At 45.2% G+C, this 17192-nt stretch overlaps 1 protein-coding gene across 1 annotated transcript; it reads right to left on the bottom strand.

The window, feature by feature from the left end:
* Positions 1–4387: 4387 nt before the first annotated feature.
* Positions 4388–7833, bottom strand: LOC124674707 (general transcription factor IIH subunit 2). Its single transcript, XM_047210755.1, has 4 exons — positions 7481–7833; positions 5768–6229; positions 5315–5681; positions 4388–4769 (listed from the first exon to the last, which is right to left on the bottom strand). Exons 1-4 carry the CDS (start codon positions 7799–7801, stop codon positions 4642–4644), a joined length of 1278 nt encoding a protein of 425 aa, XP_047066711.1. The 5' UTR covers positions 7802–7833; the 3' UTR covers positions 4388–4641.
* Between the last annotated feature and the right edge of the window lie 9359 nt (positions 7834–17192).

Here is a 17192-nt window from a genome sequence, read left to right as displayed (position 1 = left end):
GGCCTTGGAGGTGTGGCGCACTACGGATCTCGACGGCGGAGGGTTTTCGTTCTTTGTTAGGTTGCTTTCAGTGTCTTCTTCAAGATGGTGAGGCGGCGGCTACACCCTGAAGTCATAATAAGATCCTCCCCGTCCTATCCTCGCTCCGTGGTTCGTCTTGCATCGGCGGAGGGCGTGCGGAGTCGTGTGTCCGGCCGGTTTACGTGTTCGTTGGTGTGGTCTCAGGCCAGTCCCTTCCGATCTGCGGCTGTCATCTTTGGCGACGGTTGATGCTCTGGTGCGCTAGTCCTTTGAAGCCTTAGCATGAAGACTTTCTGTTTTTCTATTACAACAAGCTATACTACGACAAGCTTTGCTTGACTCTGATGATGGAGATGCGAGGACGGTGCCACGCCTTCGGCTCCTGTCACTAGTCATCGTTAGGTGGTCCAAAGACTTGCTTCAAAAATTTATTATTTTTGGGTCAGTTTGTACTGTTATTGATGATTTTCACCATAAAACTTGTGTCTATTAATATTATAGATGTTGATATTTTTTCATAAATATTTGATCAAACTTAGTGGGGTTTGACTTTTGACTAACCTTATACACCAGGACGGAGGTGGTAGTAGTAGTCGTTTTTATGGTGGGCCCCATCTTCACATGAGGCTGAGCCGCTGAGGGCTATTGTGTGTGCGTTCTAAAATGATCACACGATACTTATATTTGTGCTTTTGGTACACCAAACAGACAGCAAACTTTCATGCTTTTCAAGTGGATCCCATATGCGCAACTTGGGCAGGCTGCTTCGCTCTCTTTCGAAACGGACTGAATTCCTCGTGTACGTTGAAGAAAGTTCATGGTGTTGTGGCGGTGTGCTCACGCAGAAGGCCAGGATCGCCGGCCTAACGCGTTCCTCGTCACGTCATCCAGCCGACGACGGAAGCAATGCCGGTTCAGGAAACGCGCTGAATGAGATCCGTCAGTTTATCAGGCCAAATCGATCAATTTCAGTAACACCGCCACACCGGAGACTCTCGATAGAGTAGTTGAGAATCAATCAAGTCGAGTATGTAGCTATGGCTGGCGCTCTGCTAGTGGCCAGCCTTCATTGCCGATATTACATGCAGGTGAACTACCGAGTGCGTCGTCGCAACAAGCCACAATACAATGGAGCTGTTCAATTGTCTCCTTCATTGCGTCAGCGAGTTGAGCTGATCTCAGCTAGCTCGACAAACAATATATAATTAGTGACGCACGATGGAGTGCGCTGCTCGATTGATTCAAAATAGACTCCCTATTTTAATAAATAAAGCATTCTTATTTTAAGTGTTTTTTCTTTGACTACAAATTACTCTAAATATATAAAGATTGTTGGTGTAAAATTAGGATCATAAGAAAGTGTTTTTCAATACAAATTCAATGAGACTAATTACATAAAAAAATCAAGATTTTGTTGCTCAAATTTTCAGGCCAAAGTTGGTCCACTTATTCATCGAAATGGAGGTAGTAATAATTAGCAAAGGGCACACAGAATCTTCAGCACTGCTGAACGCTGGCAACAAGTAGCTCCGTAGCTTCCTTGGTTGATAAATTTGTGTTGCATCATGGTCCACTTTTGTAACTATGTTAGGCTTGCTGATTTCGTCGAACACCTTGTAAGAAGTGCTTCTATGAAAGGGCTCGTAACTAGCTGGATATGTTTCATCTATGATTGGCTTGTGTTGCATCATGGTCCACTTTTGTAGTAACTATGTTAGTCTTGCTGATTTCGTCGAACACCTTGTAAGCAGTGCTTCTATGAAAGGGCTCGTAACTAGCTAGATATGTTTCATCTATGATTGGCAACCAAACTAGCTCGGAAAGAGCCCATGAAAGATGATCCTCGGAAGAAATTGTTAGCAACCAAACTAGCTAGATATACACCATGAAGAATTAGAGAGATTGCATTTTCACACAGAACTCTTCCTAGAGCTAAGTTCCCCGGATACATAGAATGATAGAAATGTTGCGAGGAAGCAATCACGCCCTGATGCAGCTGTTATGTTGTCTCCTTCATCGCATCAGCGGGCTGAGCTTGCTGGACGAACAAAAATAATGTAATTGGTGACGCACGAGGCTCACGGATGCGTTGCTCGATACAAAATATAATTAGCGAAGCACGCACATCTTTCGTGGGCTCATGGCAGCTAGTAGCTCTGTAGTCATGCTATAGATTTCAGCCGTAAAGCAGCAGCTAGCACCATGATCTTTGGTGCTAGAAAGTTGTTTGGTAAACTTACGGGCTAGAAAAGGCTAGTCCCGGAAAGCCACCGCACCTTTTGCAATTTGCATCCGACTCCGAGAAAGCTTGCGGCTTCATCATGGCAAACTTTTAGCCACTTGATACAAGAAAGACCCAAATCACACTGACGTCTACGTTCCGGGCTCTGCTTAACTACACAGCACCACCATCGGTTGGTTCAGGAAAGTAGTGGCGGCGCCGGTCACGCACGGAGGCACGGCGAAGTGAGGAGGCATGTATGATGGTCTGATGGATGCACTAGTTCTGACTTTGTAACAGGCAGTAGGCTGCGCCGGAGGAGCAGGATGATGGTGAATCATGTCGCTGTCTCTCCTCCAAGCCGAAGCAAAAGTCCACTCAAGCATCATTGTAACGGGCTCGATGACCCGGGGAGCACATCACCGCAGCAGTGCCGGGCAACATTATCAGAAAGCTGGGAGGGATTGAGACGGTGACAGACAGGAAAGTGCATCGTTGAACCGGCCGGTATATGCTCCCGGTGGAAGTCAGGTTACCATTGGTCCACGTGTTTGGTGGGCACACACAGCAGCTGACCATTTTTCTGATACAACTCGATACAGTACAATACAACAGGTGGGCCAAATGCATGTAAGAGAGAAGTGGGGCCGCACGTCTCCCCCAAATCATGCCTCCCTCTCTCCTCCGTCCTCCATAATCACGTCAACAGGAGCGGATGGCCCGCGCGTGAGGAGAGGTTGATGGCGGAGGCGCGGCGGCCGTCGGGCGGGCGGACGGCGGAGGAGCGGGCGCCGTTGCGGGCGCACCTGCCTGTGGTGGCGCAGCCATGGCCAGGCCCGCGTGGTGGAGGTTGACGGCGGAGGGCGCCGCGACGAGCGGTGGTAGCATGATGCCGGCGAGGGCCCCGCGGTGCGCATGAGCTCGAGGCCGGAGGCGGGACTCGATGCGCTTGATCCGGGCCGCCTCGTGGATGAGCGCGCCAGTGTCCTCGGAAAGGAGGCCCGGGTGGTCGTCACCGACGAGCTCGAGCACGCAGAGCCTCCTCTTCTTGCCCGGCGGGTCGAACGCCCTCAACAACGCGTTGGCGGCTGAGGCGGCGGCGGAGAGCGCGGACTCGACGCGCGCGAGCAGCCCGTCGGCGGCCTTGCGGCCCGCAGCGTCAACGTCTGGCGAGCTCGGAGCAGGACCAGTGTCGGGGACGACCACCCGGTGTTGGGGACGCGGTCGAGGTGCCGTCCGGACGAGCTCGGGGCGGGGCCGGTGTTGGGGACGGGGCGGCGTCTAGGTGGCGTCCGAGAGAGCTCGGGGCGGGGCCGGCGTCAGGGACGGGGGCGGCGGAGAGGTGGCGTCCAGGCGAGCTCGGGGCGAGGATGGGGTGGCGTCGAGGTGGCGTCCGGGCGAGCTCAGGATGGGGCCGGCGTCCAGGACAGGGGCGACGTCTAGGCGGCGTCGGGCCGAGCTCGGGGGCAGGGCGCGGGGCGCCTTGATGCGCTGCAATTTAATGCACTGCTACGCCTGCAACACGAGCGGCAGTCATTAACTTGCATGTATTCGTATAGGAATAACATACGTGCGGCGGGGACCATGTACACGATTGCTGGACCAATCAACAGCCGACTTAATGTGGGTTCACATACCGCCGGGTTCTATAAGTCCACTCTCGGATAGGATAGTGTCTCGTTTCATACAACACACAGTGCACAGTCGAGCGCCGGCAACCTGGCGAGCACTGAACCATCATTTTCCCTTCGAAAAGCTGCCCCTGCAATCCGGCGAGTTCGTGGTGAGATCACTCCTACAGCTCAAGTGTAGTTTGCCAGGAAGCTTAACGCCACAGAAAATACAAGATGTGAAACAACAAACCATGTACCATGCCACACAACTTCACATCTCAAAAAAATCGGTTCCCAACCGAGAAACAAAGATTTACCACTTGAGCAACAATTTGAATGTGTCACCATACTGAAGAATTAACATGTATTGATCTTGCTTCAGGAGGGAAAAACAAAAACAATCCGCGTACCATGCCACAAAACTTTACATCCAAAAGAAATTGGTTCCTGACCAAGAAACAAAGATAGCAACAATTTGAATGGGCGGCGATGCTGAAAAAATAAACATATATTGATCTTGCTTCAGAAGAAGAAAAAAACAGCAAGAACTACAGGATCCCGTTCACGTTGTACATTTGTCAACATCTCACCAACTCAGCCTCTAAAACTGTATCTGGAGCTTAACTAGCTAGCTCAATCTAACAAGAGGCGTCAACAAAATGGATGGCTGGTGTTATCTGCACACTGTTTGAGATAGCTGTGCGAGAAAGCTTTACAAGAATGAGCAGCTCTCTGACCAAAAAAAAAAGATCAACACCTGCATAATGCACACAATTGGCATCTCTATCAAGGCAAACTGCGCTGACTCTCGCAACCAGGGCAATTGTGCAAGCTCTCATGGATGTAGATGTCACAGTCAAAGCAGAAGTGCTGCTTGCATTTTGGACAGCATACATGCAAATTAGATTGGCTAGCTGCAAAGACATAGAAGGTTTTGTCAATGAACCAGATGATCCCAACACATAAGATTCTACAGTAACATACAGAGAAAAACATTGATAGGATTGCCGTGAAAGGAGAATCATGTGAGATGACAAAGATAGAACATGCATAATTGCATACTCATAGGTGCTAATGATACTACTTAATAGTTTCCACCATTCTCGAAACTGCATGATTATGCAATTTTTTTGTTGGCAGATCGCTTCTGCTGAAAAACTTAAGGCTGCTTCCCGACTTTTATATCTTCCAATTCACACTATGCCATGTTCATGAGATTTAGTGGCCAAACTTCACTCAGATGTGATAATGAATAGTCAAAAAAAAGTATCCCATGGTTCACACAACAATTGCTACTAAAGGTAAGATCATACAGACGGAATGTCAACAATGACTGGATCTGCATCGTTACGATAATCCCCTTTTTTCCAGAAATGAGACCCAAGGATACAAAAGATATTTCCTCATTTGAAAATGAATAACCTAAGTGAAAAGGTTGCATATATGAGCTGTGACATACCGGAGTTAATGAGGCTCTGCTGGCAGCCGTAACAATTTTGTCCTCCCTTTTGACCCAATTTGAACGTCACCTCATCAAATGGAGCTACAGGGAATAGATGGTGATACGACCGCGCCAGATGTGGAGAACTGACAAGTGTTAAACCACATGTTCGACACTCAGTTGGAAGCTCGCACACATTAACTTTGCATCTAGGGCATATGTAGCCTTCAGCCCCGGACTTAACTTTCTTATGACAAGAGCAGATGGAGATAAGATCCTCCGCTCCCCTCTGTGGAAAACCCATCTTGATCAAGTTAGCTGCAGCATATTCAGCAATTGCAGGTGGTGGTGGAGCGTGTTCCAGAAGCAATTCCTTGAAGTGGGACTGTCAAACGAAATAAATATTATTCCATCACCACAGGGTTTTATTAATCAACAGTAAAAGCGGCAAACAAAAGCACATTTTATCACCTCATCCAATGCGACTGTGTAGGACCCACCAGTCTCTTCACAGAGATGCTTGCAAATGAAAATTTCTGCGGCAAGCCCAATAACTGAGCATCGAACTTTAGATTTCTTGCATTTTTCTATAGTCTCCATTACATCACCAGGATCACATGTATTAAGGGCAGAGTACAAAAACAATACTTCTTTGTGGCCATATGACGGGATTTGGTTCAAATAACCATGCACAAGTTCTAGAGCATTCTGGAGAGATGAATCACCAGAACACTCAAGCTTCCCCATCAACGCCATGATTTGTGACTCTGGACTCCCACCAATATCCGTAAGGCGATGAGAAATGCCATCTTTAATTGTCACTAGTCCAACATGACTTAGAGGATTCTGATCAAAGAACTCTCTTATGAATGCCTCAGCACACTTTGCAACAACGGCCATTCGACTAGGACGGTAGTCCATTTCCGAAGCTGCCTAAATGATCAATATACAGCCAGAAAAGAGGTGATTACAAGAGAGTGCCAAGTAGATACAAAAGTTGTGAACAGTATAAATGCAGCAAAAGCAAATTAGCAACAAGAAATTCTGACAGGCATAATTGATTAGAAGTAGACAATACGTTTCTCAAATATAAAGTTTCGCAAGGTACAGCCGAAGAGTTAAAGGATATGTTAATGAAGAGAGAAAAGAACATGAACATTTTCCATCAGAATACAACATAAAACAGATCATTGCTATGTGACTCAACAGGATGTCTTGTCTTATGTCCTAGTTTCAATTTTAGTTCGCCAATTTCTCCCACTAAGGGCTCCTTTGATTCATAGGATTAGTGTAGGATTGAGATCATGCGGAAATGTTTGATTCATGGGATTGTATCCCATAGGAACTAATCTCATGGGAACCTTGTAGTGCAATTTCAAAGGAAAATAACATTACGTTAGAACTCATGGACAATTCCTTCACTACAATCAAAGAGAATTCCTCTTTCCATAGGATTTAAGTAGACAAGACATCCCGATTTTATACATTTCCTATCCTACGAATCAAAGGAGCCCTAAGCAATTGGCATCCCCTCCATTCATTTTTTTGGTTTTGCATCTAGTCTGCCCCAGATTACTGCCATACCAACAAATCCTAGAAAATGCCCTAATATCCACCAATTATACCATGTCAGCACCCACACTCAGCTATTAAAAGAGAACACAAGGACAGATATGCATGAACTGTAGTGGGATCAACACAGCTAAGGACATGGATCAAATGTCAAAGGAGAGAACACAAGGACAGATATGCATAAACTGTAGTGGGATCAACACGGCTAAGGACACGGATCAGATCAGTCAAAGATACCTAGTTCTTCCTACAAAAACATAATGAAGCACCGCTGCGGATGCAGACCTGCATTTTTCTACACAAGCTGCTCGGAAATACTACTAACATACAAATCGATCCAAAGTAATTAATTAGTTCACTGCTCAGCTGGTCACCAGTCACGACTTCACCAACCATGCCTCTAGTCCCCAACTTACTGGAACCAAATCTATAGCCCGTTTGCTTAAACACACCATATCACTCGCAGTACAAGATGGCATACTAATAAACAACAGGACGCGAGATTGGCACAACCAGCATTGCTCGACATCCCCATTGATCCCAAACCAGGTGTTCGATCGGGAATGGCTAACCTAAAGGGACAGGAAATCAAAGTAGGATGCGGCAACTAACCCTGGAGAGGTCGATGACGATGTAGAGGTAGCGGATGAGGCCCTTCTGGATGCGGGCCGCGGCGGCCGCGGAGCGCAGCAGGAGGCGCCGCCGGTACTGGGAGTGGACGAGGTTCTTGGTGTCGATGGGGCGGAGCAGGCCTGACTCGTCCTCCTGCAGCGCCTCCCACGACCGGTCGTCCGCGTAGGCGCGCTCCCAGGCCTCGAGGACGCGGCCGTCGCCGGTCTCCTCCTCCTCGTCCTCCTCGTCATCCTCCTGGTTTTTGCGCTTGCCGGAGGCTGTGGACGGCGCGTTGAACCCGCCGCCGCCGACGCCGTACATGGTGTGGGAGGCGGCGAGGGTCTACGGGTGGGAGCGGGACGCACGCGAGGGCTGATGCGGGACAGCGGGCAGGCGAGGGTCGATGGGGGACGACGGGCAGGCGACGATCGACGGCGGGGGGCGCTCCTTGAGGAACTCCTCTCCTCCTCCTCCTGTAGCTCGTCCGGCAGACGACCGACGAGGCGGCGATGTACTCGGCGTCGGGGAGCAGGCGGCGCCCTCGTGCGTGGCGCCGGTGCGGGCTGGTAGCGCAGCGGGCGGTGAGGTGGGACGGCGGCGGCCGAGTGCTTGGACGGGGTGCCAGACTGCCAGCTACCCTAACTAATCAACTACCAGGCTGGGCCCAAACGCACGCTGGGCTGGGCCCAAACGCACGCTGGGCTGGGCCAAAGTTCGGTGGTTTCCTGATCTTCCTTCCCCATGGACTTTTAACTTGGTTTCCGTTACCTTGCAAAATTGTGTTGTTGCTGGCCGGGTTTGAACCATCAAAATCATTATTCCACTACTAAAAACTCGAAAATGTATTCTCAAAATATTTTTATGATATAAAAGGTGGTCGAACTTTTTTACTTCATAAGTACGGGTTTCTATAAAGAAAAGAAAAAGTACTCGCATAGACATAAGTAGCATACAAACATGTAAGTATCGCTAATTTGCACGTTTGATGTTTTGGTATGTCATTGAGAAAAATAGTCCAACGAAACAGTCATAACAGACCGGCCAAAATACCTCCGGGGATTGGTCAAATGAATTTATAAGTTCGTTCAAAATTTATCAAAAAAATCAAAATCAATCAAATTATGTGCATTAAATCTGTTTGGTATAAAGATTTTCTTGTGGTAACCGGTAAACCCAGTTTTCGGCAAAATTTAAAAAAATACAGACAGAGAAGAAAACCCAGGAATCCTAGACTAGAACTAACTTAATTCTGAAGGAATCCTAGACTAGAACTAACTTAATTCTGAAGATACATTGGAGGTTTTGGAATTGGATGTGCTCTCCCAAAAAATATGGTGGCATGGGATTTCGGGACATGCCTATTTTAGAGCACTCCATGCTAGGTAAACAATGTTGGCGTCTCCTAACCGAGCCTAACTCACTCTGTGCTCGAGTTCTTAAGGGTCGTTACTTTCCAAACCGTGATATTTTGACTGCTTGCACGCCTAGATCTACTTCCTGCACTTGGCGTAGTGTCCTCAAAGGGGAGAAGTTTTGTAGCAGGGCTTGCTTTTAGAGGGTCGGTGATGGAGCAAGCATCTCCGATGACAATTGGGTTCCCCTAATACACCAGCTGGCTCTATCATACCCACCTGCCAATTACAGGACAATGCCAAGGTGAATTGCTTTCTAAGTGATGATCTCTCATCTTGGAAGGAAGACATTGTGTGAGCCTCTTTCAATGATAAAATTGTTGATCGAATCTTGAGCATGCACTTACCTTTGATGGTTGCAAAGATTTTGCATCTTAGGCGCACTATAGATCGGGCTTATACGCTGCGAGATTAGCATACAATTTACTTCGTACGGACAAGTTCTGGATAGAACGCAGGCGAGCTACGGGAGGATCATCGTCAAATCATTCGCTATCTGAGAAGAGCTAGAAATCTTTGTGGAGCATCCAATGCCCAAACAAAGCCTACTATAAGATGATTATGAAGCATTTGTTCAAAATGAAGAACTCCACTATGCATGAGTCCAATTGAACTAGACCAACATGGAGTACCAAATCACCTTGGCCAGTTCACCTCCGAGTCTATGCACTTTCTTGTTTCATCTTCTGTTGGTTCGTGTTGCCTATTATAAGTTGTTTGAAAGTGTGTTGTTGTTGGCCATGTCCCTCCACATGGAGATGTGTTGGCAGCCCAACATTAACCTATAAAACCCAACACGTATCAACTGTTGATCGATGTTCGCACCTTGAAATGTAGAAAAGAGAAAACCCTAGCCATCTATAGTGGCTGCAGGGTGTGTGAGAGCAAGAGAGGGAGAGGATCGGAGAACATACTAAACACCACAACCAAGTGAGAAGAGAGGAATGATTAAGGTGATTTATGTCTAGATTGTTGAGATCTAACTGGTCTGTATTCAAACTGGTGTTTGGAGCGTCTAATATTCTTAGATCAGTTCCAAACTCGGTGAGCTTGTTCCTTACTTTGAGTACTTCAATTGGTTAGTTGGTTTGAGTTTTGGGTCAGTTGAGAATCATACTTGAGAGTGGTTAAGTTGAGAGTGGTTAAGTTAGTTCAAACTGCTGCAGTTTCAGCACAGACCAGTTTTAATAGACGAATAGTTTAGGCACTCAAACAGTGTGATTGAGGTGACTTTTAGTTAATATGTTGTGGTGCTAATTGGATCTGCGGTTTCAGAGCATTTTGCTGATTAACGAAGAGAACATAAACTGTGATATCTCTGTCTTTGTTATATCTTACCTCTTGTGGTTGATGTTGTTGTTGCCGGTTGATGACCCACAAGTATAGGGGGTGTATCATAGTACTGTCGATGAATAAGAGTGTCAAACCCAACGAGGAGCAGAAGGTGTTGACAAGCAGTTTTGATCAAAGATTCACTGTAAACACTAGCAAACATGTGTTCAGGGGTTTTTGATAGTGCAAATAAATAAAGTACGAGTAAATAAAAGACAGTAATAATAATTGCAGCAAGTGGCCCAATCCTTTCTAGAGAAGAGGACAAGCCGGTTGTTTTACTTATGATATCTAAACGTTCCTGACGTCACACGGAATTCCGTCAAGTGCTTTCGCTTCACGCGAAAAATAATCTTTATCGGTTTAGTAGGTGTTGTGTGGGTGAACCTATGCTAATGCACTACCCCAACTTGGACTAATGCATACTTGTGATTATACCCCTTGCAAGCATCCACAACTACAAGTAATTAAGATAAATCTAACCATAGCCTTAAACTTTGAGATCCTACAGTCCCCTCATGCACTGGTTTCCCAGCGGGGGTTTAGGTTTCTGTCACTCCAGCAAGCCCACAATTAGTAGCCAAATACACGATGCATTCTACTAGGCCCATAAAGGTGAAGTATCATGTAGTCGACGTTCACATGACACCACTAGAAGAATAACACCACAACTTAAATATCAAACCATTAAATATTACTCAACATAATTCTACTACTAACATCTTGACTTCTCCCATGTCCTCAAGAACTAAACGAACTACTCACAAGGCATCACATGGATCATAATCAGGGGTGATATAATGATGAATAACAATCTGAACATAAACCTTAATCCAATGGTTTCACTCAATAGCATCAACTATAAGGAGTAATTAACATCGGGAAAGTTTCGCCTATGAACTAGGTAAGATCAAACCCAAGATGTTACAGCGGGGCGGAGTGGAGATGGTAGAGGTGATGGTGTTGGTGATGGAGATGATGATGATGATCTCGATGAAGTCCAGCTCGATGACGGTGACGATAGCGATGATTTCCCCCCTCTGGGAAGGAATTTCCTCGACAGATTTATGCCTGCCGGAGAGCTTTTCTCTCTTTGTGGTTTTCCGCCCCGTCGTGGCGGTGGAATATTTCTGTGTGTGTTCTCCCTCTATTTAGGGTTCTCGGGGGGATGAAATACACGAAGGGAACGCTGTCAGAGGTGGGCCAGGGCCACCACACCATGACTAGGCGTGGCCATGGGGTGGCCCGTGATTAGGGTGGTGTGGGCCCCTCCTGGCCCACCTCAGGATCCATTTTTGGCTTCCTCCGGCATCTGGCGAAATAGGAACTTCTGGGTATTTTCCGGGAATTGCTGATCTTCAGAAATATGGTATCTAGACAATCCTTTTTCCAGCAGAATTTCGACTCCGACAATTAATTCTCTAATAATCATCAAACATGCAAAAATAGATAAAATAACATAAGTATCATCTCTAAATATGAAATATATCAGTGAATAACAGTAAATTATGATATAAAATAGTGATGCAATTTGGACGTATCAACTCCCCCCAAGTTTAGTCCTCGCTTGTCCCCAAGCGAAAATTGAACTCAGTAAACCAGACCAGGGGTTTATGGAGTGAAGTTTCGATAAACAAAATACGGACAAGAAGCATCACACTTACCAATACACAAGTCATTATAGACAACAACTTCCTCTTATATAACTTAACTTGCAATGAGTAAGGGAGTCACTAATAGAGGTGCACAGAGAAAATCATAATTGATGATGGCAAACTTTTGTTCTTGGTGAGAGAACAATTAACAGATTGTACTTATCTTTCGAGCAGAGTCTTTATATTAGAGCTTATATTGCAGAAATCACATGCTCAATCATTACTATCTCTTTACAGCCATTGATAACTTTCAAAGTTATATCCATTCAGATAAAAGCAGTGTGCTACACAAGGAAGGGTAGAGGATGTGATTGAATACATCAACACACATAAATGGTCTGATCACAACAACTCAAATGCTTGCTTGAGATATAGGGGAATAGGTTTACTGACTCAACATAAAAGTAAAAGATATGCCCTTTGCAGAGGGAAGCAGGAATCACTCGTGTGCTAGAGCTTTTTGTTTTAAATGAATCAGAGGTATGAAAATGTAATTTTGAGAGTGGTGTATGTCTATGTCAACGAATGGTATTGGATGATCTATCATCCTTTTATGTTTAATGGCTTCAAGAGCGGCTCCCACAAAGAGAACAATAAAGTTCCTTTTGTCCTTTGTTTGAACAAGCTAAGTTCATGATTTGTCAAGCCCATAGTGTTTAGGATATTTATTTGATTATTTGTTTTTTTATATTTAGTAGGTTGGGCACCCGTTTTCCTGCTCTTTTACGCAATAGTAGGGACTAGCACATTATGCATGCTAGTGGTGTGAATCCAAATAAACATGAAAGAGACAATAAAGCATCCAACGCTTTCTCATGAGCTAAAACAGGAACACAAAACAGGTTTAGTAGTTTTGAAGGGTTTTAAAGGTAGCACACAAACAATTTACTTGGTGTGGCGGTGAAATACCACATATAGGTAGATATGGTGGACACAAATGGCATGGTTTTTTTTTGTTCAACGTTTGGATGCACGATCGAGAAGCATTCCCTCTCAGTACATGTCTTTGGCTAGCAAGGCTGGGTAGCAAGCATAAGAGTTGAGTGAAACAAACAAATATACATGTGATATAAAACAATAATGCAATCTTCCTTGGAAGTACAAATGATTTTAACTAGAGAATACTGAGCTTATGAGCCAACAAGAAAGAAAGATAATGAAATAATGTATCTACATGTATTTCTCTCTTTTCTACTCAAGCCTCAAAGTATTGTTGCTACTGACCGGCCAACGCTAAGTTTGCCAAGACCAACTAGATTAACTTGATGCTCCCAAAGTGATACCAATACTAATTAACAAGATTAATCATATAACATAAATTACAAATAAAATAAGGTGTGCAGAAAGTAAATGATAAAACTTCTCATTAATATTCCATAACGGCAACTCACACCAAGGGATACATAGATAATCAACTAAAGGAGAGATACTTCCACACTGCAAACTGTCCTATATGATAACTTCACTACTCATGATATGACTCTACTGAAAAGTAAAAAAGGTAAATGATAATAGTGTGATACCGCGACACTCCCCCAAGCTTGGAACAAGTCAAGGGGTGCCAATACCAATGACGAATTACTCCTTCGGTGGTGGTGGTGCGTCCTTGATTGGAGTAAGAAAATTCTCCAGCACCCTGCGAAGCCTGTTGTTCTCCTCTTGAAGAATCTCCACCTCCATCCTCAGAGCTTGATATTTATTACGAAACTCATCGGTGACTCAAAAGGCTTTCTCTGCTGCAGGGAAGGAACTGAGGTCTAGAACTGTTGGTGTTGGTCCCTGCATATTATGAGAAAAAGCACGTCCAGTGTTAATTGATCCTACAAAGGTAGGTTTTCTTGCCCTTGATCCTGCAGCAATCTGCCCCTCTTTGCTTGATGATATCTCCTTTACTTACTCCATCCATCTAACAAAGGTCCCCTGATCAAGATCACATAGGAGCTCGCGCCTGCGTTGCAGCTCGTAATGATCTGAAGATGAACCCCGGGATGACATATGCATAGAAAATAGATCGAAACGAAAACATGACGAGAAAAAGATATACGGGCCTCAGGGGATTCGGGGGATTATATAGCAAAAGGAAAGTACAGGACGAAACCGGGTCGGAGAGGAGCTCCGGGGCGCCCACACCATGCCTAGGCGCGGCCTGGAGCTGCCCCGCGCCTAGGGGTGGTGTGGTGCCCTCGGGCACTGATAGCGTGCAAGACACACGTCCGTTGGGAACCCCAAGAGGAAGGTGTGATGCGTACAGCAGCAAGTTTTCCCTCAGTAAGAAACCGAGGTTATCGAACCAGTAGGAGTCAAGGAACACGTGAAGGTTGTTGGTGGCGGAGTGTAGTGCGGCGCAACACCAGGGATTCCGGCGCCAACGTGGAACCTGCACAACACAATCAAAGTACTTTTCCCCAACGTAACAGTGAGGTTGTCAATCTCATCGGCTTGCTGTAAAACAAAGGATTAAATGTATAGTGTGGAAGATGATGTTTGTTTCCGAAGAACAGTAAAGAACAGAGTTTGCAGTAGATTGTATTTCAGATGTAAAGAATGGACCAGGGTCCACAGTTCACTAGTGGTGTCTCTCCCATAAGATAAATAACATGTTGGGTGAACAAATTACAGTCGGACAATTGACAAATAGAGAGGGCATAACAATGCACATACATATCACGATGACTACTATGAGATTTAATTAGGGCATTACGACAAAGTACATAGACCGCTATCCAGCATGCATCTATGCCTAAAAAGTCCACCTTCAAGTTATCATCCGAACCCCTTCCAGTATTAAGTTGCAAACAACAGACAATTGCATTAAGTATGGTGCGTAATGTAATCAACACAAATATCCTTAGACAAAGCATTGATGTTTTATCCCTAGTGGCAACAACACATCCACAACCTTAGAACTTTCTCGTCATCGTCCCGGATTCAATGGAGGCATGAACCCACTATCGAGCATAAATACTCCCTCTTGGAGTTACAAGTATCAACTTGGCCGGAGCCTCTACTAGCAACGGAGAGCATGCAAGAACATAAACAACACATATATGATAGATTGATAATCAACTTGACATAGTATTCCATATTCATCGGATCCCAACAAACACAACATGTAGCATTACAAATAGATGATCTTGATCATGATAGGCAGCTCACAAGATCTAACATGATAGCACAATGAGGAGAAGACAACCATCTAGCTACTGCTATGGACCCATAGTCCAGGGGTGAACTACTCACACATCAATTCGAAGGCGATTATGGTGATGAAGAGTCCTCCGGGAGATGATTCCCCTCTCCGGCAGGGTGCCGGAGGCGATCTCCTGAATCCCCCGAGATGGGATTGGCGGCGGCGGCGTCTCTGGAAGGTTTTCCGTATCGTGGCTCTTGGTACTGGGGTTTTCGCGACGAAGGCTTTAAGTAGGCGGAAGGGCGGAGTCGGAGGGCTGACGAGGGGCCCACACCATAGGGCGGCGCGGGCCCCCCTCTGCCCGCGCCGGCCTATGGGTACGGGCCCTCGTGGCCCCACTTCGTATCCCATCCGGTCTTCTGGAAGCTTCGTGGAAAAATAAGACCCTGGGCGTTGATTTCGTCCAATTCCGAGAATATTTCCTTTGTAGGATTTCTAAAACCAAAAACAACAGAAAACAACAACTGGCTCTTCGGCATCTCGTTAATAGGTTAGTGCCGGAAAATGCATAATAATGACATAAAGTGTGTATAAAACATGTGAGTATCATCATAAAAGTAGCATGGAACATAAGAAATTATGGATACGTTTGGGACGTATCAAGCATCCCCAAGCTTAGTTCCTACTCGCCCTCGAGTAGGTAAACGATAACAAGGATAATTTCTGAAGTGACATGCTATCATAATCTTGATCAATACTATTGTAAAGCATATGAGATGAATGCAGCGATTCAAAGCAATGGTAAAGACAATGAATAAACAACTGAATCATATAGCAAAGACTTTTCATGAATAATACTTTCAAGACAAGCATCAATAAGACTTGCATAAGAGTTAACTCATAAAGCAATAAATTCTTAGTAGAAAGCTTTGAAACAACACAAAGGAAGATATAAGTTTCAGCATTTGCTTTCAACTTCAACATGTATATCTCATGGATAATTGTCAACACAAAGTAATATAACAAGTGCAATAGGTGAACATGTAAGAATCAATGCACATGTACAGTTCACACAAGTGTTTGCTTCTAAGATAGAAAGAAGTAGGTAAACTGACTCAACAATAAAGTAGAAGATAGGCCCTTCGCAGAGGGAAGCATGGATTACTATTTTTGTGCTAGAGCTTTTCATTTTGAAAACATAGAAACAATTTTGTCAACAGTAGTAATAAATCATATGTGTTATGTATAAGACATCTTATAAGTTGCAAGCCTCATGCATAGATTACCAATAGTGCCCGCACCTTATCCTAATTAGCTTGGATTTACATGGATTATCATTGCATAACATATGTTTCAACCAAGTGTCACAAAGGGGTACCTCTATGCCGCCTGTACAAAGGTCTAAGGAGAAAGATCGCATTTGATTTCTCGTTTTTGATTATTCTCAACTTAGACATCCATACCGGGACAACATAGACAACAGGTAATGGACTCCTCTTTAATGCATAAGCATTCAACAACAGATAATATTCTCATAAGAGATTGAGGATTAATTGTCCAAATTGAAACTTCCACCATGATTCATGGCTTTAGTTAGCGGCCCAATGTTCTTCTCTAACAATCACTACAAGAAAAGTTGCCATGGCCGACGAAGTTGAAGTCGCGCCGTGGTTGCTGGTGTACCATGGCCGACGATTTTGGTCCCTCCGTGGTGCATGTCAAAACTTTTTTTTCTCGTTTTTGAGGCCACCTAGCCCGACGAAAGCGGCCAAAACGTCGCGTATGGTGGCCCGGGACGTGGTGCGTCGCGAATTCTCGGGTTCGCCGGCCGAGTCAACGCAAATCCGCACCGCCGAGGGATGTAGGGCCCAGATGGCAACCTCTCTGGCATTGTTTTTTTTCTCGATCGCGCCATCTCGTTCAACGTTCTCCGATCGAGCCGTTTACGATGCGGGATCATGGGTCCCGCATGTCATCCTCTATGAACCAAAATTCTTTCTATTCTTGGATTTTTTTGACCCCATGATTTCTGGCTACTTCCTTTTTCTTTTGATCCCTTGCCGCCTTGGAAACGTTGAGACCGCTGCTGCTAAATGGGACCCGCATGTCATCCTCTATGTGCAATCAACTTTCTTTTCTTGGAGTTTTTTTTGGCACCTCAAATTTGGCCACTTGCCTTTTTT

This window comes from Lolium rigidum, chromosome 7 (assembly GCF_022539505.1).
Source record: "Lolium rigidum isolate FL_2022 chromosome 7, APGP_CSIRO_Lrig_0.1, whole genome shotgun sequence".
NCBI classification, from domain to species: Eukaryota; Viridiplantae; Streptophyta; class Magnoliopsida; order Poales; family Poaceae; genus Lolium; species Lolium rigidum.
Note: the sequence above shows the minus strand (reverse complement) of the source record. Positions and strands in the feature narration are given on the sequence as shown.